Source organism: Lissotriton vulgaris, chromosome 2_1 (assembly GCF_964263255.1).
Source record: "Lissotriton vulgaris chromosome 2_1, aLisVul1.2, whole genome shotgun sequence".
Classification (NCBI taxonomy): domain Eukaryota; kingdom Metazoa; phylum Chordata; class Amphibia; order Caudata; family Salamandridae; genus Lissotriton; species Lissotriton vulgaris.
The window spans coordinates 84,212,633-84,239,145 of NC_141687.1; the positions used below are offsets into that span (position 1 = coordinate 84,212,633).

The 26,513-nt window shown below is 46.3% G+C and overlaps 1 protein-coding gene across 1 annotated transcript in view; it reads left to right on the top strand.

Moving 5' to 3' along the window:
- The first annotated feature begins 16,879 nt into the window (after positions 1–16,879).
- Positions 16,880–26,513, top strand: part of PECR (peroxisomal trans-2-enoyl-CoA reductase) — an 89,009-nt gene continuing 79,375 nt past the window's right edge. Inside the window, exon 1 of the mRNA XM_086954495.1 lies at positions 16,880–17,078. Coding sequence (XP_086810621.1) covers positions 16,967–17,078 — 112 coding nt within the window. The 5' untranslated portion in view covers positions 16,880–16,966. The remainder of the gene's footprint in view (positions 17,079–26,513) is intronic.

A 26,513-nucleotide genomic window follows, 5' to 3' on the forward strand; every position in this document is an offset into this window, starting at 1 on the left:
AACAGTACGGCACCTTTAAGCAGGCCCGCCCCCTCCCTGGCACGTCATCGCGCAGGACGACTCAAAGGAAGACGGAACCAGGAAGACGGCGGACGGCGGACGGCGTTTCCCTGGAGGCGGAAGGTGAGACAACGGAGAGAGGAGCGTGACCAGAGGAAGAAGGCGTGTTCGAGAGTGAAGCCGGGAAGAGCGTCCGCGACAAGCCAGGAGGCCAACTGTAATGAACAGAAATAAGTCCATTCTTTGTGATTTAAATGATGTAGTATTTATTCAAGAAGTATTGATGAAGAGAGCCCCACCAGGAGCGGTCAGCCCATTCAGCAACTGATCACATCCAAACAACATTCTAACATTCTACATTCTCTACACGTCACACATCCTGGCTGAGCAGTACACTACACCAACGTATCCACGAGCCGCCGTGCCACGTTACGACGGGAGGAGCGTGGCTTGAGCAGGTACAGGGGAAAGTAGCGGGCTGGGTGGGGAGAAGGCAACCCCCCCTGTAATTTCCCGTATCCTGATATCAAGTGCTAGTGGGCATATCGCTACACGCTGTAATTTCCCGCTGCATGTACTAGTGTGAATATCGCTGCACGAGCACCAGTCCGCATTTGTCCTCACTAGTATCCCGGAGCACTTGAACACTTGGTTTCCCTCACTCCCGGCCCCTGAGTTGTGCATTAGAGGACGATTGTCCTAATTCTTGGTTTCATTTATTTTCTTTGGGGCTTCAAACACCGGAGGTCCTAGGACGCTAACCTAGAGAAGAAGAAAGAGGTCCCAGAAAGCCTTTCAGGGCCAGGAGTCCCATCCGCACCCCACGACGGACCCTGCAACGTTTGCTCGTGAAAGACTGACCAGCAGGCAGCAAAGACAGAAACGTGTACTCATCAAAATAAAACCTTCTCTTAAGCATCCCTCTGTAGCATCTGCATCAGTTCCTGTAGCCCAGCCCGTCCCGCAACAGTCACAAACAAAAGAGTTCCAAAGGAGGGTGTCCGGGTCCTCGTCGGGTCTTGGGTCCGGGTTCCTTTCTTCGAGAGTAGGTGGGGGAGGTCCGGAATCAGGGAGGATCCTCGGAGGGCAATAAGAGGAAAGAAACAAAAAGGTACAGTTAGTCCTGTTTGGGACTCTAGTGAGTATTTGTACCAGTTACCTTCACCCGGAGTAGTGGGGGATGGAAAGAAGACCGTGTGGAAGGGGCAAGGTATCGAGGGGCAAGGTGTAGGTATGAAGCGAGAGAGTGTCTGGTAGGGACGTGAGGGTGAGGGCTTTATATACAGTGAAGGGTGCTTTACAATTACTATACAGTGCAGTTATCACAACCCTTGTGGCTAAGAGAGAAATTTACAGGGTATTTACAGCGAGCACCTAACGTGCTCTGAAGATGGAAATACGGGTACTCACGCGGTTCGCCGCAACTCTCCAGTGAGTCGCGGCCGCTCTTCAGCCACCTCCTGGGGACTCCACCAATCTTCCGTCCACATGTCTTCTTCAGTGTTCGCATGCTCTCCTTCTTCCGCTCCAGTCCGAGTGTCCTGCCACGACGCTCCGACGACGTTCTGGTCTCTGCTCCCGGTTTTTCCTTGTTCTGGCGCTGCCACGGGGGTGGAACTTCCGGGGTCAGAGGGATGTACTTCCGGTCTATACCTTCCTCCGTTGGTTTCTTTCCCTACAGCCCTTCCGTTTCAGAACATTCCATCGAAAGGGATCAGACCAGGGCAACGCTGATTTCCTCTCCCGCTACTCCTTGTCCCCAACCTGTACGGGAAGGACAGCTAGGGGAAGGGGATGTGATATGGTCCCACTATCCTCCCCGCCAGGACTGGGCCCTCTCGAACACTCACCGCTATCCTCCCCGCCAGGACTGAGCCCCCTCAGACATTCCCCTATTCCAGGAACGGGTGCCGAAGCAGAAACCATGACGATTAGACCCCCGCCCTTCTCTGTCTTACAGGAACCAATCGGAGGAAGGTATAGACCGGAAGTACATCCCTCTGACCCCGGAAGTTCCACCCCCGTGGCAGCGCCAGAAAAAGGAAAAACCTGGAGCAGTGACCAGAACGCCGTCAGTTTCCCCCTCAATACCTTGCCCCTTCCTCACGGTCTTCTTTCCATCCCCCACTACTCAGGGTGAAGGTAACTGGTACAAATACTCACTAGAGTCCCAAACAGGACTAACTGTACCTTTTTGTTTCTTTCCTCTTATTGCCCTCCGAGGATCCTCCCCGATTCCGGACCTCCCCCACCTACTCTCGAAGAAAGGAACCCGGACCCAAGACCCGAAGAGGACCCGGACACCCTCCTTTGGAACTCTTTTGTTTGTGACACAACTGTTTTCTGCCTTGTGTGAAATAAAACACCGGCATAGCCCACTATATCCGGCCTCCTTGCCTGCTTTTCCAGCCTGCGGCACCCCCACGATCACAGAGGGTATGGTGAAAAAAAGTTATTACTTCTCAAGAACGTCCACGATATTACAGGTGTGGTATAATAGGTCATAACACTACAGTAACCAAAACATTAGTTTATCAATTTCTAAGTACGACCACCATAGTCAAATAACATTTACATAACGTGTCTGTTTGTCAGGTAGAGAGAGAACATTGCACTTGGCACCACAGTACATAACATAACATTGAAGTTGAGTAAGATCCAGAAAACTTCCCTGTTGGGCACAGCATCCAGTTAATTAATTTCCAGCTGAGTGTAGAGTTAGTCTCCTATTTCGTCCAAGGGCAGGTAGCATGAGAGTGCATGTCAGGGATGGATAATCCTCGCCTCAGCATCCTTAATATGATTGAAACTTTCCTTCATGCTAACTAGGAACTTGTTCATGCTATGTCAGTACTAGGAGCTAGAATTATGCATGTTTAAAGCTTAATTACAGTATGAGAGTAGGATCTGCTTACTATGGTCACCCCCACTTTTTGCTGGTGTTTCACTGTTTTTCGACTTTAGTCTGGCTGGGAACCTGCTAACCAGGGCCCCAGCCTAGCTGCTGCCTCTCTAAAATGATTGCATGTGCTTTAGGTACACTCCAGATTGGTTACTGGGTTACCCTTGTGAGTCCCTAGTATATGGTACCTTAGGTACTAAGTGCATAGGTACGCCAGAGGCCAATCAGGGGCTGAAGCATGTATTATGCCACCCCTGGGAAGCCTTCCAAAATGGCACCACAGGATAGCTACTGCAGCCTGGGTAAAGTGGTGCATACACCCCTTACTAAGATATAGGTTACCTATATTTACCTTTTATCACTGACACATATAAACCTATAAGTCACTTCTATGGCAGGCCTTATCAATCCTGAAGGCATAGTGCTTGGTTCTGGGTGAGAGAGTGCCCATGCATGAGCAGGACCCCTCTGCAACTTTTGGAATCTATTCTCTGTAGCTGTTCTGTGATGCAGTCAGACCATATACTCTTAAGAGCATTAAAACCTTGTGGTTAATGCTAACTTTGGAATGGCTTCATGGAAACATGTCGTGTTTGGTGTCAAACACTCTGGAATCCTACCCCCCGCCAGTCCTGGCGGCGGGGGTAGAATTACACCATTCTAGAAGGAGAGACATGTACACACTGACCTAACCGGTAATAGTTTAAAAGAGCCCCAGCATCACAAAATGGATGCTTCAGCCACAGACATGAATCTGACCTCTGCTGCTGGATGAAACCCCGGCAGGGGAGGCTTGGACAATCAGTTTCCTGTCACAGATAGGTGTAACCGCCTCCCAGACAGGCTTTAGTGTATTGGGGGGTGCATTAGGAGAATGTGGGCCTACACTTCATGAGTGTTCAGTGAGCCCGCTTCTAGCATTTCTGCCAGAGGCCCCTTTGCGATCCCTGGTCCCCCACCAAAGGGTAAGTCCCCACGAAGGTAACTCTTCTTTTCCTTGGGCTTTGCTCATTGCTCCAGACGTGCCCTGACTCCCCCGCCAAAGGGTGAGTCCCTCAGACCTTGCTGGCCTGCACCGAAGCCAATCTCTGCTTTCTGCGTGGGTTGCTGTTACCAAGGCTTGTTGGGTCCAATCTGGAAACCAACACCGCAGCACTCTACATCCTTCGTGGGACAGCGCAAATCCAGCTCCTGGTCATCCTTGACGCCTCTTGGTCCTCTTGGCTGAAGAGTCAAGCTCCAGCTTCTTCAACTGAAATCACCCGACATTGGTTGGAATCTTCTCATCGCCTTCCTGGTCACTGGCAAGTGACCCAGACTCTGTCCCCTCTGCTTTCAGGTTCTTCACATCTCCGATCCACCCAAACATTTTCCACTTGGTCGCCAGCAGCACTTTGCAGCAGCTCGCCATCGAATTCGACAACGAAACCCAACAAGACAAAACACCAATGCACCCGGGTTCCCTGGGTGAGGTAACTCAATACTCGGGTGCTCCCATGGATGGTGACTCTAGAACCTCCTAGTTCTTAAGGGGTTTGTTCCAGGTTCTCTTTTAAGTGTCCTTAATCTTTAAATTTCCAACCGCGACTTTCCCCATAGAAGTTAATGGTGATTTGCGGCTGTGTTTAGACACTGCAATTGTCCCCTGTGGATCCCCTGTGTCCCTACCTTGGGTGATTCCTGGTGCCACCAGCGGTTCTAAAGGATCTAGGCCTTGTATCTATGTCAGTCGTGGTCCTTATCCCACTTTTTGGTACGCCCTAGGGCTCAACGTATATTTTGCTAATTTACTGTGTGCTAAATATGTTTACTGAATGTACTTTTGCCTCTAGCCTCATAAAGAGACTAGAGGGATGTGTTTAGAATAAATACATATATTTTATATATACACCTGGTGTGGTTCTCCTTTCATTTGGGCATTCATGAGATTATAGACTAGTAAAACAAGCTGCTTTACATTCCTTCAAGACTTAGCCTGAAGGCTGTTCTCCACAGCTACCACTAGGACAGCTTTCTACATAGGTTGTGTTTAAACCTACCATCAATAAGGGTCGTTTGGACTGGTGCAAGGGGCCTACTAGAATAGTGGACAGCATATGCCAGGCCAACTTCTTACACATACCACCAGTGCAGCTGCGTCGTAGATTGGTTTAAAATAGAACCTCTTGAAGGTGGAGTCCAAGGACCAATCTGCCGCATCCATGATATCCTCAAGTCAGCTTTGGAGGCCGTAGCTCCCCTGGTGGAGTGAGCTCCAAAATCCGTGACATCAATGCTGGCCTCTGCCATGATCCATCTCGCCCATCTGGCAATGTTTGGAGAGGAGGTGGCAATCAACAGTTGCCGTTCTCCTGGAGGTTGAACTTCCAGAGGCATGTCTTTGTATGCCTTAAGGCACCTAACCACACATAGTTTGGGATTATCCTAGAAAGCTGGATAAGATACTGACCTGGTACTCGTCTTTGTAAACTATGAGATGTTGATGGTGACTCCTTCGAGGGTAGAAATTCTAGCCGACAGATCTAGAGCACGCATATCTGAAACTCTCTTCCATGAGATGAGACAGAACAACATTGCCAGTTTTGCTGATATCTCCTTCCTGGAGAGATATTGCTCATCTTGCCAGGATGTCAGCAAACGTAGGACCCGTTTGATGTCCCATAAGCCCGCATATCGGGTCTTCGGGTGGTGGCACATCCTGATACCCTTGAGGTGTTTCCTCACTCATGGGTGCTCACACACTGGAACATTGTTCACTGGAATATGCCCTGCGGAGATAGTCAACCTGAAGGAGTTGATGTTGCAATATACCAAACCCTCTTGAAAGAGTTCAGCCAGGTTCACGACGTCTGTAACACTGATCCACGAGATCTAGATGTTTTTCCATACACCAACGAACCCATCATCTCCAAGCCGATTTGTACCTCTTGGTAGTTCCTGGAGTCCATGCCTGCTGGAAGATTCAGCCCCTTGCAAAAGTCTGACATCCTACCAGCATCGCCTGAAATCCACCATGCCATGAGATGAAGATGGCCCTGAGGACCTGAGCGTGTGGCTGGCCCAGAGGGTCCGTCAAGATCTTGGCAAAGGTTGGAAGATGTACCAGTGTGGCCCATGCAAGCTCCAGTAGGGAAGGAACCATGTATGAGCGCACCAAATCAGAGTGATCAGCACCAGAGTGGCCCGTTGATGCCTGGCTTGGGCTGCTATTTATTGGATAAATAGGAAAGGAGGAAAGGCATAGGCATGAGTTGTACACCAGTCTTACAGGAAGGCGTCCACCGCCTACGCCCCCGGATCCGGTCTCCAGCTGACATAGGGTGTTACATCTGGAGTCAAAGAGGTCTAGCTGGCAAGGACCCCAAATTGACATGAGAGCCTAAAATACTCCCGGGCAGAGCCTCCTGTCGCTGGTGTCCCTGAGGTATCTGGAGTTCCAGTCTGGTACCGAGTTCCCATGGAGATCCAGCCGCATCTGGCTCCCCAACCCAGACTGCTGGCGCCCAACTTTATCACCAGGTCTGGACAGGATCCGAAAATTGCCTGCCCGTTCCAGGCTTCCATGTGGTCTAGAAGAGTATGAGAGGTACCCCTTAAACAAGGTCAAGGGAAATAGGGTCAACCAACCAATGTACAAAGAAAGAATTCCCTTGAACAGAACTAGATAAACAAGGCACGAAGGTCAAAAAAACAATAAAAAGATTCACTAATGTAAAAAGAATTCTTAACAATTTATTGAAAATACAAATGTTAAAAAAGTGGACATACAAGAACCACCGTGGCAAAATGTAAATAAACAACAATAAAACTGTTTGACATTTAATATTGACCAGCAAGATTGAAACATAAAGACAGAACACAGTGAGACATGAAGCTTGTACAGTACTAAATGTATATTCCAACTCTGTTTCCAACACCTATGTTGTGCACACCACAGAATAGCATATCAACAAAGGTGTATGAGTCATGAATTATACTGTGATGGTGCGTCGACGCGTTTCGGTGGGTTTCCACGTTTTTATCCACCTTTGTCAAGACAACATTTATCTGTCGTAGTGAGTGGGTCAATATGATCTCCCTTGAGATTCTCTTTTGAATGTGGTCCGATTTTCGTTAATAATCACACCGGAGCGTGTTTTAGTAAAGATTTGGGCTTTATATATTCCCCTCTTTGGTTAAAAAAGTCATATGCAATAGACTCCTGATATTGGAACTTGAAGGCGTTGACTTTAGCTGTTGTCTATTAGTTAGGCCTTGTGATACGTTTTCATTTATTTATTAAAAGACCAGAGGCGCTTCAGTCGTGTCCTTGCGTTGTGAATTAATGTTTTACACTGTGGCGCAGAGGGACTGCTTACTTCCCTGGTTACGAAAGGTACGAAAGGTAACCAGAGAAGCAGGCAGTCCCTGACGGAACAGCAGTGATATACGCCCATGCGCCACAGGGACATGACAAAAGCGCCTCTGGTACCTTTTTAAAAAAAAACAAAAAAAACCCTAGAACCAGGGAAATAAGCAGTCCCTCTGCGCCACAGTGTGAAACATTAATTCACGACGCAAGGACACGACTGAAGCGCCTCTGGTCTTTTAATAAATAAATGAAAACGTATCACAAGGCCTAAATAATAGACAACAGCTAAAGTCAACGCCTTCAAGTTCCAATATCAGGAGTCTATTGCATATGACTTTTTTAACCAAAAAGGGGAATATATAAAGCCCAAATCTTTACTAAAACACTCTCCGGTATGATTAATAACGAAAATCGGACCACATTCAAAAGAGAATCTCAAGGGAGATCATATTGACCCACTCACTACGACAGATAAATGTTGTCTTGACAAAGGTGGATAAAAACGTGGAAACCCACCGAAACGCGTCGACGCACCATCACAGTATAATTCATGACTCATACACCTTTGTTGATATGCTATTCTGTGGTGTGCACAACATAGGTGTTGGAAACAGAGTTGGAATATACATTTAGTACTGTACAAGCTTCATGTCTCACTGTGTTCTGTCTTTATGTTTCAATCTTGCTGGTCAATATTGAATGTCAAACAGTTTTATTGTTGTTTTTTTAAATTTTGCCACAGTGGTTCTTGTATGTCCACTTTTTTAACATTTGTATTTTCAATAAATTGTTAAGAATTCTTTTTACATTAGTGAATCTTTTTATTGTTTTTTTTACCTTCGTGCCTTGTTTATCTAGTTCTGTTCAAGGGAATTCTTTCTTTATACATTCCATGTGGTCTAGTCAAGCCCTGCGTGTCTTACCGCCTCCGCGGTGTCAGGCGAGGGTTGGAGAGAGGCAGCACACCGCCGTTGTCCGCTTGACCTCTCTTTAGCGCTGTGTGCCGCTGGAGCGCTGATAGAGCTGCTCTGCTGTGCGAAGAGTGTGTTAGGAGGCGCGCTAGAGCGCCACGTAGCGCATCGAAGCAGTACAGGGTAGACACCCTCGGGGGGTTGGCTGCCACGCAGCAGCCTGAATCAAGAAGGCTATGAATAAAATAAAACGGAGCAAAGATTCATGAATCAAGGCAACAATTTTATGAAATAAGCAGTCAAATTAATTACACTACGCCTGAGATTCCCACGGTCCCACTAACAGGAAGACAGTTAGGAAGGAATGTAAAGGCGACTTAACTGACGTAGAGCAGAGAAGAAAGAGGAAGGACTGCGATGTGTTACGTGTTATATAGACTCTCTGACTGTTGCTGGATTGGACTACTGGTGACCATGGTTACTCCCTGTGTTCATGGGTTGTGTGTATGAATGTGTTGTTTTTAGTTTTAACCTTTGAACTTGCTGTTAATAAAGAGTGAAGAAAGACATGCGTAATCCTCGCCTCCAGACCTGGTGCATGGTGTTTTCATTTGACATCTGGGAAAGCCCTTCTGTTATAGAGTGTTGCCCTAATAAAACCCTACGCTTTATTCTGACAACTATCTCTTGATATGCTGTGACCCCTTTCCAGGTGTTTTCTTGCTTTATTTGGGAGTGCTAAATTTATTTTATTTGGGAGTTTAAAGCAAGACCACTAGTCAGGCAGGAGGGGCAGTTGCAGCTCAATAGCACCCTCAGAGTAGATGGAAGAGACGATGGAAGAGACAGGTCCAGGGAACTTGGTGTGCAAAAGGGAGAGCAGGGGCATGCACACAAACACCAGAGGGCAGGGGCAATGAGGGTAGGAGTCGCAAGCTAAGCACTGACGCTAAACTGGCAGGGAATGAAAGGGGACAAAGCCTCAGGCAAAGGAGGGCAGGGGGAGTGGGCAGGGACATCAAGTTAATTGGTGGTCAGTGGCAGCACATCGGACCATGTGGACTATGCGGACTATGAGAACAAAGGGCAGGGAGGAGGTGGGTAAGGGCTGCAAGCTAAGTGTGTAGGACTGATGGGAAGGGCAGTGGCAGAACAACAGCCACATAGGGCTGGACAAGGTGGAAGAGGAAAGGGGTTGGACAATGGAGGGCAAGGAGGAGGGCGGGTAGGGGCAGGAAGCTTTGACGGGGGCAGCACAACGGACAATGCCAGGCCACACCCTGCTACCAGCACCCCTCCCCCTCCGTGCATCATGATGTACATCTTACTTTACATTTTTTTTAAACTAGGGATTCGCAGAAAAAAAGTTTAAAGTAACCTTATAGTTAGGTATGATAAAAAGATTTGTTTTTGGCTTTTTTAAATTAAGAAATTCACTGGAAAAATCAAAGGTTAAAGTAATGGTATAGTTAGGTGAATTTGTCAGTGACAACATTAATGTTTCAAACTAAAAATACCACAGATATTTACCAGTTATAGTTAGCAGATCTGATTAAAACTTGCGTCTCTGCCATGCACTGCTTATAACTTCACGTATTACATCACTCATGATATGTTCTGTAGCGTGATTTCATGATATCACTCATGACATCTCAAATGACATCATGATGACTTCATTGATGACATCGCTGATGACATCACCCAAGCTTTTTTGTACACATTACTCTATAAACGGATACAGCATTAGAGCTCATGGTCAGAGAATGAGTTCTCACAGCACATACATTATTTGTTTGCAGTCTCCTTTGCAATTTAGACATTTGCAAAAGATAAAATTAGTTGTTCAATTCTTCTAAGGATGGACAATCTTTCTGGAGTCAAGTACATCAGTTATCTAGGAAGAAAAAAATTCAAACTTTTAGTGGATCTTGCGGAAATAAATTGGGAATTTTGTCCACAATGAAAGCTGTTGGTCCAAGTAGAATACCTTCTGTGAAAACAAAATACCAGAGCAGGTTGGTGTTCCAGGTACCTGAAAGAAACTAGCAATTGGCATCCGCACCCTCAGGTATTCAAAAACCTTTCTTTAAAATTCAGCCTCATGTCAATAGATTTATTTACATCACGTTGGATTAGTCAGCTTCACAACTTCTACAGCTGGAGACCAGGTCCTCAAGCTCTAGCAATGTATGCTTTTCTCCAGGACTGGTCCCCTCCCTTCAACAATGCCTTTCCTCCATTCATTATGATAGTAAGAGTTCTAGCCCAAGCTTGCAGCTAAAAAGCTTCATTGGTACTAATACTACCATTTTGGCAGGCTCAACCTTGGTTTCCCTCATTTCTGGAAACATCAATTGATTTCTCAATTCTCATTCCAACCAATCCAAATCACCTTCTTAACCCAGACGGTCAACCTCATGATATGATTCTCACCCAAATCCTTACTCTGGTGGCCTGTAAGATATCAAGTCGGCCTGTCAAACCATGGAATTTCATAAAAAAAAGCTGCTCAGTATATCCGCCATGCTTGGGCCCCAGAAATGACAAAAGGTTACAAACTGCTTGGATGGTGTGGGGTAGCTGATGTATGGACATGAATTCAGACCCCTCTTTAAGTTAATTTTTTCGCCTCTTTGGCTTTCCAAGGAAAGATGTACAGAAGAGTAAATACTTATAGATCGGCTATTTTTGCAATACATGTATGGGGGGAAAACCTGTTGGTCAACACCCTTTGATTTGTCTTTTGAAGGGAGAAAGATTTTCTAAACCAAACCTTCCATTCCAAAGTATATTCAAATGTAGGATGTGAATCTGATTTTGAGATTGCTAATTTCTTGGCACCATAATGCTCTCCTACCAATATAGTGCTTGTCTGCATAATTGACGATGTTGTTATGTTTGATTTTGGTAAAACTAATACCTGATGTTAGAGCTTTAGAAATATATTAAGTACAATATACTCCTACAGGTGTGTGTCATGCCCCGACTTCCCTACAACACTGCACCTTTAAATGATACCGCTATTTAAGTCACCAAGACTCTCGGAGCGATGCTTTACGTTCTTGCGTCTAGCTCCGTTTGTTCTGGTGTTCCGTCCTGTTCCTGTTTGCCTGACTTCCTGTTTTGGCGATTCCGTCTCCGATATCGCTATGGGAGTGTTTCCGGCCCTCGCGCTCGTGTGCGGGCTCTGGCTTTCCTTCTCCCCACAGTGTCCTTGAGTTTTGCGGGCGTCTTTATCCCTGACGTCCGCTTTCATTTCGTTACAGTTTCCTCTGTAACGTGGACGCTACCCTCTTCCTGGAGTCCCGCCCGGCGGCCGGGTTCTTCCCCGCCATCCGGCTGGGCTCAGCCTCAGTCCTTGGTCATCCTTGTTGCTTCACCCGGCGGCCAGGCTTGGTCTCCGCCGTCCGGCTGGGCTCCTCCTCAGTCTTCCCCCACTTACCTGGGTCGCTCCGCCCGGCGGCCAGGCTTGTTCTCCGCCGTCTGGCTGGGCAGCACTTAGGCCCCCTAGATAGTTAGGTTCCTTTCCTGCTCCGTTCATTTTCTTACTCTCTGGTGCTCCGCCCGGCAGCCGGGCTCGTTCTCCGCCATCCGGCTGGGCACTTATCCCCTTCATCATTTATTCTTCACTCTATGCTGAATCCTATTGGGCACATCTTCGTTTTTACCCATTCCTTGGCCAGCCTCACATGTGTTTTGGGATTCTTGCGTGGACCTGAGTGGGGTGCAGAATTCAACCTTCACGACTTAGAATCACGGTAACAGCGCTATGCGCTGCATACATATATGTTGGCTAATGTTATGACTCTGATAGAAACCTGAATGTATGTCTTGTTTCATAGACTACAATGCAACGATCAGTGGTGTTGGCATCAGCTCATTGTCATATCCATCAGAATAGTGGATGTTTTCCATTAGTCTTCTACAACATACAGAGTGAGAGTTTAATCAGTCAGATTCATTGACACTTATGTGTACAGGGTCAGAAGAAAGTGCTTACTATTATTTTTCTGTCATCTTTGTAACAGCTCAAGACGAACTGCTACAATTATCCCACATATCAAATCTGCGTCATAGACAAAACAAATGTGGTATGTAGTAATCATATGCATAATATAGACAGGGTGTATCTGTGTATTGTGTTTAACCTAGATAGATTGTATAATTACCTTTCTTTACAGCCCACCTGTTGCCAAGTGGCCATTCTGAGTTGCCACGCCTCCACTCTAAAGACCACCATCAAGCTCTCTTATTTCTGACACAACCTTTCCTAGTTTTGTCTCCCCGTTTTCCCCTGGCGAGCCTTTCGATACTCTAGTGTTTGATAGAGTCGGAAGGCCGTAGGGGAAGGCTGTGGAATATTCTTCGGATTCCAGACGCTCCTGCGGAACCTGCTTGGAATTCATTACAGTGTGTCTTTCTAAATTCACTATAGGACAGAAACATATTTGCTGTTTGTACATTATCCTTATTTTCCATCCCAGCCTTAACTTTGTGTGGAAACTGTTTGGCATATATAGCAAAGACTGCAAATTTGAGAATGTCATCTTTTGTACAGTTTTTAATTTCTTTCTACAAACTATTGTCCTCCACTACACTTGCTAGATGAGTTGAATGGATTATGTCTTTAGCAGGCATTGACACCAGTGCCTTTAACTAGGGGGGGCATGGCTTCTGAGCACTTTAGGCTGTATCAGAGGACATTCTCAGATCAGAAGATTGGGCAAATGTTTTTACTTTTAGAACTTTGTATTTTAAACCTAGTATTCATGTGGCATATTCTGTTGTCAATATGCTTTAAACAAGCATAATAGGAGCCTCTGGTCTTATAATAAGATGCAGATTTCCTTAGCTTTAGTGAAGGATGGTCTATAGTTTATCAAAGACATGGATGCAAGTTTTATTCCACCGCTTATCGTTACTAACCCTCCCTAATATTGTTATGCAGTGCCAGTTACCCCAACAACCACTCCTTGAGTAGCACTACGTTTTTCGTTCCTAGGGACAGGTCAAAAACAAGAACAATAATAAAGTAAGAGATGTTCCAAAGACGCAACTAAGATGCAAAAATAGGCCTACGATGCCCCTATTGCTCCATGTTATTGGTTGCACTAGATGCTGTTTGGTGGTTCCGAACGTGACAAGGACATATTTCCTGTAATTCAAAAACTTGTGGGTTTTGTAGTTTTAAATGTTTAATTCTTAGCAGTTGCTATGCTTTAAATAAAGAAAAAAACTTGCCTTTTTATCTAGGGTTGTCACCTGTCCCATAGAAAAATACTGTACATACCAGTGAAAAAAAACAGCCAGATGGCAACCCTATTTGAAGCTTTAATAGAATTAAAACTTTCAGATACGAAAGCTAGGAAATTTTGCACTCTTACGTGAATGATCGCTTACCTATTTCTCTAAAACCATGATAAGACTTTCAATACCCGGGACAGAATAGAATATGGCAAGTCTGGAGAATCCTGTACCAGAATTATCCTCACACTCTGGATAACAATAGAGGAAATTCAGTCAGCTGTTTTTCTTCACGATTTGGCATTTGGTTTTCTTCCGGAAATTTGGGGACTTTTTTTATTACTCTTAAACTGACTACTTCATAGCTGCCAAGGTTTCAGATTGCTATACGTGACATTTTCATAAATTTAGTGTAAATATGAGTGACATTTCAATGACTGAGTGACATTCACTAGCAAATAACTAAGTGCTAACTGTATCCAATCCCGGTGTGGAGCGCATTTACAACCTGTCTGTGCATTAGCTTGTACTGTGCACAACATGAAAATAGCCTAGCGTTTAGAGTTTGAGTCTCTGCCTCGAGCCTGCACTCAGCAATGCTACAAAGTGTGCTGATGTCCTATACATCAGTGGCTATCCATCAATATGTGAATGACCCATCATGACTCTACCTGAATGTATCCACGTCACAGGATTATCAAATTATTGTCAACTTATTATAAACTTATTGTCTTACCATCATCCAGGTATGCATGTCAATTGCCTGCTGATGAAACCCTGGCCATCTTCAAAGGCAGTAGACTGGGCTCCCATAACTAACTAGTTCTGGCCTAGCGCTTTTGGGTTTTCCATTGCAGGTAGCGACGTTGGTGTGCAAGGCTGGCTGTAGGCAGGTAGGCTCAGGCCGCAAGCCACCGTTGGATGGGGCAATTCGGTTTGCCGGCCCGAGAGATGAGGCATGGACTCCGATGGGGCAGGGTTAGAGATGGGAACGGCGTTCATCCCATCACTGCCTGAGTAGCCATGGATGGACTTGGGGTGGGACACTCCTACCTTGGTCAAACCACAAAAGGTTTCTGAAGTCGCTCCTCGTGTGCTCTGGGGAGCCTGAGAAATCCATAATGGATTTCAAAACTTCAGAACCTCCGCATAGAGCTGGAAGCTCACTCAGAGCAGGGCTGGAAAAAATGTCCAAGCCAGCCCTTCTCCTTCCCTTCTTTTGCTCTCTATCTTTCCATCCATCCATTCTCTGTCTCTTCCCTCTCTCTTCTGCCTCTGATCGCTTATGTCTCTCTTTAGCCACACACACACTCCCTCCCTCTCACTTTGATCTGTTTTCCCTCTCAGCTCTCTCCCCCTCTTTCCCTCTGTCTCCAAAAACCCCTGCTGCGTGAGCTGCTGTTAACCTCGAGGAGCTGGAGATCGGCGCGAGCTGCACTCCAGGACCGTCAGAGCCTGGCCTCTAGTAGCTGGCCTGCCATAGACGTTCCCTTTATGTGGGTGGCGTCACTGTAATCGTCCTTTAAGTGTCAGATTTAGTAACAAACAGCATGTCCTAGGCAGTCCTGCTAGGCTAGGGTAAGTCAGAGCAAAGGTTTTTAAAAAAATTAAATCAACCTTAATACAGTTAAAAAAATTCTTTTGACATGCAAGAAAAATTAAAAAGTGGAATATTGAAGTGGTACTTAACAGAGCAGTATATAACTATGCACATTTCTTTAAAAAAACACACACACACATTTCTCTGGTCATACAAATCGTGGCTCTGGCTTCTGTGAAAAATATTATCCTCAGAGCCATCAGCACCGCATGACGTTTTGGTGGAAAAATCTGACATTCCAAGTGTGATTTATGTTTTGTATAGATGGCTTTCTTCCGCCACAGACAACGCCTCTAAACAATTTGCAAAACACCTTCTGATCTCCAGGGGCTGATGGCACTAACAATTCATAAACATGCCCTGCACCACCCGTTGAACTTGGAGGAGGTCGGAAAGCAAACCCAGGAGCACAGATAATTTGAAACTGTCTGTTTATTGCCAGGAAGTACTCTTATTTTACGCCCCTCTCTAACTCTGGACCAGGGCTAGGCACACACTTACTTGAAAAGAAATTGCAACTGCTGCCTGCTCAAGAGTAGCTGTATTTCACACGATGCTGGCAGCCTAGCTCGCCTCTCCCTGTTGTGTCCTGCCGCCCGCATCAAGTTCGCTCGGGCCGGCAAGCTCACCTCAGCTGCACAGTTTCTGGTACTGCCAACAAACCACTCCGGCCGCCGCAGTCTGCTCAGGTGTTTTAAGTGACCCTGCCGCCACCCGGGCCATGGCGGGACAGGCTGGGTCGAGTGCGTGTGATGCAGCGGGCCACGGGATTCATTACCACGGCGGCTGTGACCGCATCAAGACCAGCCTGGAGCCATTTTGAGTTCAGCTCCTTCCCATGATGGACTCATGAAAATAAAAGAAATTGCTGCGCTACTGCGCGGCCGGCGAATTAGTACAGCTTACATTGTAAAAAGTGGGCAACTCAGAACCCAGCCCCCAAGAAGTCTCCTGTGCAGCGCAGGCTGCCTGCCTCTGTGTAATGTTCTTTTCACTAGTTATGGAATACTCTTACAGAACACACAGAACTCTGCCACTCACACTAGTGTTTTATAACTTACAGCGCTTGACAGTGGAGTGGAGAAGTGTGGCTCACTGGTTAGAGGACGCAGACCTGGAAGCAGAGGTCAGCCCGGGACCAGGGTTCAATTCCCGGCTTGGCGGGGTCTTGAGTCCTAAAATGTCCATAGACTTGACAATTCTCGCTCCGGTGCCCACTCGATTCACAGGTTCACACTCTGCGACTCTGGGCAATAGCTTGCTTAATCTCCACAACGGCCCCTCGCGGTGGAATGCCTGGCTTTCACCTTGCGGATACCCTGCTGGGGTTATCTCACAGGGGAATACCGGGACGGGTTCCCTAAGCAAGTGCTTAGAAACTGCTTGGTGATTTGCGCTATATAAATTCCTGTACATTTACAGGCACAGGCCCTTATATGCGTGACATCGCATTTCAGTGCGGTGATGCGGACCACCTCACTGAAATGCGTTAGCATCCCGCCTGATGAGTGATACTTGGCAGGCTGCTACTTATTTCTGAAATATTTCTCTCTTTCATTCATTATTTACATTCTAGATTGAAATTTCAGCCAGCTATATGAGATACTATAAAAATTGTCAAATATTAAAAAAAAAAAATGTTGTTACAGAAAACCTTTCTGATAGAAATCCCTTGCTAGCTCTATGCAAAGACTTGTTCACATTAAACTATGAACTTTCCCAATACCATCTGCAATTCAGTATGGCCACCACATGTCCACCAAACTGGTAAAAAAATAGAAGCTTTTAGAATGTTAGTCCTCACTTGTTTTCAACGCCCTTTTTATCTGCGGCGCTAACCAATGGCTGAAGTGAAGGTGACGGCTGCTACCGGAAAGTAAGGGCTCGCGACGCTAGAGGCGGGGTCAAGTAACCTCCTTAAAAGCGCAGCCACCAGCCGTTCAAAGTACAAGTTCACCATGGCAGCCAACAGCGTTTTTATACCGGGTCTGTTCAACAGCCGCGTGGCTATCGTGACCGGGGGTGGCACCGGCATCGGCAAGGCTATCGCAGCTGAACTGCTCACTCTAGGTCGGTTCGCCGAGACATTTGTTATGTTCGATTTTGCATGTGTTTGCATGAAAATGACGTAAGCGCTACGGCCATCTTGGAATGGGTTTGTTTCTGGTCGTGCCAGGTTCTGTAGCGCCAGGCGTTCATCTTGGAATGGGACGTTTTCTTTTTTTAACAGTAAGTAAAGCATCACACTGGTGCAAAGTCCAGCTGTGAGCTAGAGGTGGCCATGCACGTGGGGGAGAGAGACTGTGGCGCTACGGAGGGAACTGGTCACTTTGGAGCTAGTGAACCAGGATCGAGTCTCGGCGCCAACTCAACATCATGTGATTTTGTACAAATCACGTAATCTCCCCATAACTGACAACAAAATTATAATGTGACCTTGTGTAAAGGAAACAATGCCCATTTAAAGCGCTTCAATACATTCTGGTAGAGGTCGCGCTGTATAAAATAATGCTGCATGGTAAGTAATATGTTCCACAGCAGGTGGAAAGTCTGGGGGATGATTTTAGATTGAGCGTTTACAAGACATAAATGTGGAAAGCATATCTGCGCAATCGCGGGGACAAGTTTGTTTGCTTGCTTTCTTAGTTTTACTCGTAGACTTCGAGCCAATTAAATAGAGGAAAAAAAACGTAGCAAGACCTACATATGTCCCTCCTTATCCATTTAATAAACTTGCCTAAAAGATGGAATTGTTGATGGAAAAATTGTCATGGCAGATGAGACTTCTACCATAACCCCGTTAACCTGCTTTTAGAGCCAAGGATTTTATTATAAGATCTTGCACAATTTTTATTCAGTGAACTACTTTTTTGTTGTTGCAATTTTATATAGATTGATCTCGACCCCAAGTTTTGGGAGCGCTTTACACGATCACCAGTTACGTTACACAAGGATACATTTATTGTTTGTTAGGCACGGCATAGCTGCCAAGGTTTCATATTGCTTCTGTTTGACATTTTCATAATTTCACTGTAATTATGAGTGACATTCAATGACTATGAGTGACACATTCTCGCAAGCAAAATCCAGCAATGAAAAAGAGGGAAGCATATACATTTCAGAAATTATGACCGCTTAAGCAATGAGAAACTAAGATCATCTTAAAACTACTGCCAAACACCAGCAATGAAAAGGCACTAGGACACGACTATACCAAACAGGACTTGAGAGACTATAATGCCTGCAAATGAGTCTCATGTTCCAGAACGCCCCCTGCGCACCAAAAAAACAGGACAGATCTTTCATGGGTGGACTTAAACAGAACCACGTGCTTGCCTCAGCATGAACTGATCATACTGTGCTGAGAACCCCCTGCACGAACAGAGGTAAACCACAATAACAGATGCTGGGCTGGAGCTCTGCTGTCTCACTCGGGCCTCAGTCCCAGTATGTATTGCTTTTCACAAGCAGGTGCAATCTATTGATTCCTCAATAGAGTTTTTGAGGTGGGGTGGGGAAGCTTTGAGCACAACTTATCCCACTGTAGGAGAGTATCTGTGCTGTACCGTTTATCTTTAAACCTGTGAAAGCCTACACTTCTTTGTCGTGATAGGGTGTGGGAAGTCGTGGTAGCTCACATCTCATGGGATGCCTGGAGGAACCAGCTAATCAATCGAGCCTCAGATTAAATCTTAAATTAGGGCTCGGCTCTGCAGTGTGGTGCCTACTTTTTAAAAGTGCCAGTTGATTCGCAATGAGTGTTTATATTGAGGCGGATTTGTAAACAAACACTTGCTGATTATTGGAATAAAACCCGTGAGGAGGGACATGGGACACAGTAGACTGAATGCGTGGGACTGCAGATCTTCAACTGTATTCAGGGTAGACAGATGAAAATAGATGACAGCGGCGCACACTAAATTGAAGAAGAGCTATTATAAATTTATAATAACACGTTGAAGCAGAGTGAGATACCTCACTCCTAGCAGGTCTGATTCACTTACTTTACGAGGCTCCTGGCCGCAACGACTCCCGCGGTAAATGCTGCTGGCCCAGGCATGATTTAGAGACCCACACAGTAGGTGCCCTAGGGCTACAGCGTCCGCCACAGTCCGTAGGTTCGGGTCTCATCATTAATAGTTTTTTCAGATACTGCCGGTGCCAGCATTGCTAGCTGCCATTGCCATAACTCCAGCCTCCCACAACTTCTTGAATTCAACTTCAACCACTGCGCAGCTGCACGTCGTGACGGCCTGCCGCGTCAGCCTATTAAAGTGCAATTCGGAAAGCTGGAAACATGCCGAACTCAGCGCCCTCCTGAAGACACCCACAGCTGACCCCTCGGAACTTAAGAACTACCGCCCCATCTCACTCCTCCCTTTCCCGGCCAAAGTCATTGAGAAAGCCGTCAATAGTCAGCTTGCCGCCTTCCTCGAATCCAACAAATCGCTCGACCCATCACAATCCGGCTTCCGAGCCAAACACAGCACCGAAACCGCCCTCATCGCAGCTACAGACGACATCCGAACACTACTGGACAACGGAGAATCAGTTGCCCTCATCTTACTTGACCTCTACGCAGCCTTCGACACAGTCTGTCACAGCACCCTCATACAACGCCTCAGCAATGTCGGAATACAAGGAAAAGCTCTGGACTGGATCATCTCGTTCCTCGCCGGAAGAACCCAGAGAGTCCGCCTCCTCCCATTCAAATCAGAGGCCACTGAAGTCATCTGCGGTGTACCACAAGGATCATCGCTCAGTCCCACCCAGTGGTCGAAGTGGGGACAAAAAAGTAGGGGAACTGTGGGCGGAGACTCAGGGGGCGGGAATAAGCAGAGGATTGGATTAGTGGGCGGAGTCGGAGGTGTGGCTAAAAATAGCAAAATATACCAATTTTTATTGCATTTGGCATTTCACTGACCAGTTACAGCTTATAACGTTATTTAATTCAAACAATCGATAAACATGTTCATTTGAGGTTTAATATAGAAGCTGTTTATATTTAATTCATTTACAATGTGGGACATGTTTCCAATCACAGAATATTCCAAATACGCTTATAAGTGGAATCATAAGCCATTTGTCTCCGAGCCATGCAGTTTCTTTCATTGGCACTTCCTGCATTGCAAATCCCTGGTGAGTTTGCAATGCAAAATGGAGGCACCAATGGGTGAGGTGAACTGGCCTCAAGGGTCCTGTGTATCATCCCCAGATCGAGCCTCCCCTTCCCACCGTCATTCTGACATCGATCAATACCCTGCTTTTTACATACCCATGTTCTGTCTTCTCTTTGCCACCATTACTTCCTGGCATCGCTCATTACCGTACTTCTGGCATAGCAGGGTTGAGCCCGCCTCTTGCCAACCTACATCTTGGCCTCACTCTTGACCCTGATTCCAGCAAACCCAGATCTAGCCCTCCCCAATTTTAATTCCTGCCATCGCACATTACTCTGCTTCTAACATTCCCAGATCCAGCTTTGCTTTCTCCCACTCTCACTTCCTGGCATTGAACAAAATCCTGCTTCTGGCATAGCCAGGTTCAGCCCTCCCCTTGCACCCTTAGCCCCTGGCATAGTCGTTAGTATGCTTCTACCATACTTAGATCCAACCCTCATCTCGTCACCCTTAGGTTCTGGCTTCACTAACTACCCAACTCCTTGCATACAGGGTATATCCCTCATGTCACCTTACTTCCTGGCATTGTCCTTTACCCTACTTCTAGCACCCCAGGATCAAACCATTCTGTTGCCACCCCTATTTAAGGCAACGGTAATTACTTTACTTTTTGGATGTCAGGAGCCAGCTCTCCCCTCACCCTCCTCACTTTCTAGCACTGCTCATTACCATGCATCTAGCATACCCAAATACAGCCCTCCCATCACCACCCTTACTTCCTGGCACTCATTACCTTGCTTCTAGCATACCCAGCTTCAGCTCTACCCTTACCGCCTTTACTTCATGTTCTAGTTTTTTGCCATGCTTCTACCAAACTTAAATCTAGCCTTCATCTCGTCCTGCTTAGTTTCTGAAATCACTCACTACAAAACTTGGAGGATACCCAGGTTCAGCTTTCCTCTGACCACCCTTACTTCCTGGCATTGCTCTTTACCTTAGTTCTAGGAGTGATTCAGCCCTTCCGGTGCCATCGCTACTTCCTGACATTGCTAGTTACCTTGCTTATAGCATTACTAGAGTTAAACCCTATTTGCTAACCTTACTTAAAAGTATCCCAACTTACCTTACTTCTAGCATACCCAGATCCAACCATCCCCTCACTACCCTTACTTTTTAGACATAATTACCCTGCTTCTAGCATAGACGGGTTCAGCCCTTCCCTCGTCCTCTACCTCCTTGCACCGCTTATTATTGCCCTACTCTAGAACACCCACGTTCCGCCCTCCTCTCGTCGCCCTTACTGCCCGGGATCGTTCATTACCCTAGGTCTAGCCATAGTTGGATCTCGACCTCCCTTCGGAACCCCCACTTCCTAGAATCATTCATTTCCCCCAGCTTCTAGCTTACATGGTTCATTTCTCCTCTTTCCACCCTTGCTTCCTAGCACCACTCATTTCACAGCTTCGTCATACCCAGATTCAGCCCATTCTTCATCCCTCTGTATCCTGGCATCCCTCATTACCCAACTTCTAGCATACCCAGATCATGCAATCCCCCTCAACCTTACCTCCCGGCATCGCTCATTACCCTATATTTAGAGTACCCAATTCCAGCCCACCCTCCCCACCCAAACTTCCTGGTATCACCCATTACCTTGCTTCTAGCATACCCAATTGTTCACCCTCACATCGCTCCTTACCCTGCTTCTAGCGTCCCCACATTGAACCCTTCCCCGCTTCTCATGCTCTCTGGAATTACCCTGCTTCTAGCATACCTACACCCAGCACTCCCCTCGCCACCCCTCACTTCCTAGCATATCATTACCCTGCTACTAGCATACCCAGACCCAGCCCTCCCTCGCCACCCTCACTTCTTGGCAATGCTCATTACCCTGTTTCTAGCATACCCACATCCTGGCCTCCCCTCGCTCCCCCTCACTTCCTGGCATCACTCATTACACTGCTTCTAGCATACCCACATCCTGCCCTCCCCTAGCTCCCCCTCACTCCCTGGTATTTCTTATTACCCTGTTTCTAGTATACCCAGATCCAGCCATCCCTCACCACCCTCACTTCCTAGCATTTCATCCATAGACTGCAAACTGCCCATGGGGCACATAGGTCGAGGGCATGAAAAAGACTTGAAGGGCATCAGAAGAGCCTCTGTACTGTAATTATAGGTTAAACTGCACGTCTGGATTGAGATAGGCAGGGACAGCAGTGTCTGGCCCCTACCAGCAGCACAGAGAGCAGTGGCAGATCGGGATAGATGCCCTTTGGTGGAGCAAAATGCCAACCTTTTAGAAGAGTAAAGAGGGAGATTTGTTTAAAATAAACGGAAGAATTAATTTCCCCCATTGACTTCTGCAGAAGCCGCAGGCAGCAGAAATAAAGCTGGTTTTGGCTTTAAAGGTTGGGCGTCTCCCGCCCAAATCGGGCCTATTGACATGTATTTATTTGATTTATTTTGAAGGTTTTATATCGCACGAACAAGACTCTTGCGAGTATCAGAGCGCTTTACATGACAAGTAGAAATATATACAGCATATATTACGATATAATGAACCACGAAATAAGTAATGGATACATCTGGATCAAGAAAAGGCAGTGCGATGCTAGTGCAAAACGGCAAAGATAAACAGAAGGACGGGCCCTAAAATAGTGTTTTACATATAATCAGGCAGCACACCACTTTACATACAGTACCTCTCCTACACTGCTTTCATATATAATCATCCCAGTAGACTGCTTTACATATGACGTCCTCTGGTGAGCAGATTTATAGGTACTTGCTCCTGAGCCCAGTTTATATACAGTGCTCTCCAGTGCACCAATCACAGTTCTATATATAATAATACCGGTGCACTGCTGTACATATAACGATCTCCGTTGAACTGATGTAAAAACACTCACTCCTGTGCCTTGTTTATATGCAGTTCTCTCCCGTGCACCGCTATACATAATAGTGATTTCAGTACACGCTTCTATATATAATGGCACCAGTGCACTGTTTTACATATAGTGCTCTCCAGGAATTTTAAATGCCCGCAGTGAGCCTGGCATGGGTGGTGCCGCCAACTGCACTGGCTTCTGAGTAGGGCACTACACATTGAAAGAGCAGATTTACAGCAAGTCACAAAGTCCCCCAGGTGGCGTCCGTCAGTCTGCTTGACGCCAAAGAATCCTTTTTCACAGGTCACAGGGGGGCGGGCAGGCAGGCAGTGTCCTCACAAATGAGGTGTGAATCACGGTCTTACGGCAGCAGCAGGGCCATCAGAGGTAGCCGCTTTCGCGCTATGCTACACTGATGGCCCTTTCAGTCTCACTTTGTAGGCCCCGAGACACAACAGGGAAGGGGAGGAGGTCGGGCGCAGTGCAGAGGCCCTTGTCAATATTCACGTTGCAGCACGCACCCGACCTTCGTCAATATTCACGTTGAACTACTCAAACAAACAAAAGGTGTCATTTTAAAGTGGCTATTCCTACAGTCCCGGAACGCCCTTTCAAAACCAAGAAGTAGGGGAACGGACTAGCATCATTTTTAGAAGTAGGGGCACGCCGTGCCCTTCCGTCCCCGCCCACTTCTAACACTGGTCCCACCCTCTTCAACGTCTACATGAGTCCCCGCGCGACAACACAACCTCAACATCATCTCCTACACAGACGACACCCAACTGATCCTCTCCCTCACCAAAGACCCAAACACCGCCAAAACCAATCTACACGAAGGAATGAAAGAAGTAGCCGATTATATGAAGAACAGCCGCTTAAAACTAAACTCGGACAAAACGGAAGTCCTCATCTTAGGATCATCCCCCTATGCCTGGGATGACTCATGGTGGCCACCGGCCCTGGGTACAGCACCCATACCTACAGATCACGCACGTAACCTGGGCTTCATCCTAGACTCCTCCCTCTCGATGACCAGACAAGTCAACGCCGTCTCATCTTCATGCTTCAACATCCTACGCATGCTCAAAAAAATATTCAGTTGGATCCCCACCGAAACAAGAAAGACAGTCACCCACGCACTGGTCACTAGTCAACTGGATTATGGAAATACCCTTTACGCCGGAACCACAGCCAAACTACAGAAAAAACTCCAACGCATCCAAAACGCCTCAGCCAGACTCATACTGGACATCCCCCGTCATACCCACATTTCCGGTCACCTGAAAGACCTCCACTGGCTTCCCGTAAACAAGAGAATCACATTCCGTCTCCTCACCCACGCACACAAAGCCCTCTACGACCTAGGACCAGAATGCTTCAACACCCGACTATCCTTCTACACACCCACCCGCCAACTACGATCATCCAACCAAGCCCTCGCCGCAATTCCGCACATCCATAGATCCACCATGGGAGGAAGATCCTTCTCCTACTTAGCGGCCAAGACTTGGAATTCCCTCCCCACTCACCTCCGTCTTACACAGAACCACCTCTCCTTCAGAAAACAGCTAAAAACCTGGCTTTGTGATAAGTAACGCACCGATCATTCCCTCAAGCGCCTTGAGACCCTCTGGGTGAGTAGTGCGCTATACAAATTCTTGAACTTGAAGGATTAGCAGCTGTAGTACTGCTTGACAGCAGACTAGGCGCTATGCCTAATATGTGTGACTGTGTGCATTTCAGTGCGGTGATGGGGATCACCACACTGAAATGCGTTAGTGTCACTCCGGGTGCGTGATACTTGTCAGGGCTGGCACGGGGAGATTAAATGATTTGCCTACAATCACCAGATGTTGAGCCGACGCAGAGACTCGAGCCTGCTTCCCATTTCCAAAGTGGACAGCTCTGACCGTTACGCCACATTGTTTTCTTTCTGGTTTTAACCCTCAATAGGAGTGCAGGCATTGTCTAGCTCTCTCTACTATATGCTGCTACCACCATCACATTCCTGCCCTCAAGTAATCTCTTTAATTCACCTGTTGCTTCCTCAAATTTCCCGTTCTAGTTTTTTTTATAAATAAAAAAATGTCCACCCCTCAGTAATCTCCATGCCCCTCAATCCCTTGTTTGCTGCGTTTAAATGCCCCTTTACCTTTAATTTATTTTTACGTTTTTACGAGAGGCTGGGAGCTGCAAATTGTTACGTGATTTTATTTTTAGTGTCCAATTATTTTCAATATCACCTAAATTCACGGTCCAAACAATCCCCACGCAAGATAGCCAGACACTGTTTATGCAATTAAATAAATTCTAAAGAGGAACAACATATTTATGGCTGGTTCTTGTGCAAAACTGTCCAGCTACAATTAGGGTAAATCCGTTTAACTTGCTAGCAATTTCGAATGTAGATAGCTGGGTCATGTGGATTTACTGGCAATGTAAAACCTTTAGCTTGGTTTGTACTTGGACAGCCTTTGATGGGACTTGGCAGGTATTAACTTTTTTGCACCAGTCATCCATTGAAAATCCATGAACAATTGGGGACATTTCTAAGTACCATAGCAGATATTTTTGTGTAATGGGAATGTGTAGTTATTCCCTTATACTTGAGTTTGGAACACACTACCGGTTAAGCCACTTAGGGCCATATATACAACCATATTTAGTGGTCGCAAATGGGAAATTGGGCCGTTTGCAACCACTAAATAGGGTTTGTACATGCCACAGACCTATTTTGCGAGTTGGTAACCTATTACCGACTATCAAACTAGGGTTTGCGACTCGCTATGCCAGGGAGTCCTTTCCTAACAGTGACTCGCAGTGCCATGTAGAAATGTTTTGTGACCGAAATGCTGAGCAAAACATTCACATTTTGCTGCCAATGGAACGCTGGTGGTAAACCAGTCGCAAATGGGACCTCTTTTCTAATGTGGACGCTCATAATATTTTAGAGTAGGCAGTGGTTGCTCTTAAAAAATGAAACTGTAATGTTTCTTTTTTCTTTTTCAACGCACCCCATTTTCCTTTAAGAAAAATGGTCTGGATTTTTAAACAAAAAACTGCTTTATTGAATAAGCAGTTACATATATGGTGGTCTGCTGACCTCAGCAGGCCACCATCCCTGAGTGTCAGCCATTCCCAAAGGGTCACAAATTACGACCTACCTCATGAATATTAATGAGGCAGGTCCCTTGTGACCCATTTGGGAATAGCAAACAGTGCCTCAGACACTGTTGTACATGCCATTTTGCGATCACAAAAAAATGCAATTTCCAAAATGGAATGGTCGTTTGTCTGGTCCCCAGCAACTTATGCTATACTAGAATTGCGAGATCTGCTGTCCGTTATATTAATTGGTCTTTCCATCCATTTTATCATGACAGTGAGTATCTAATGTAGGGGCACTAGAATTACGTGGCAGAGTAGGGCCAAATTATGCAGCAGGGTTGATTATATTATGCAGCAAGAAAAGTTAAATTATGCAATATAATGTA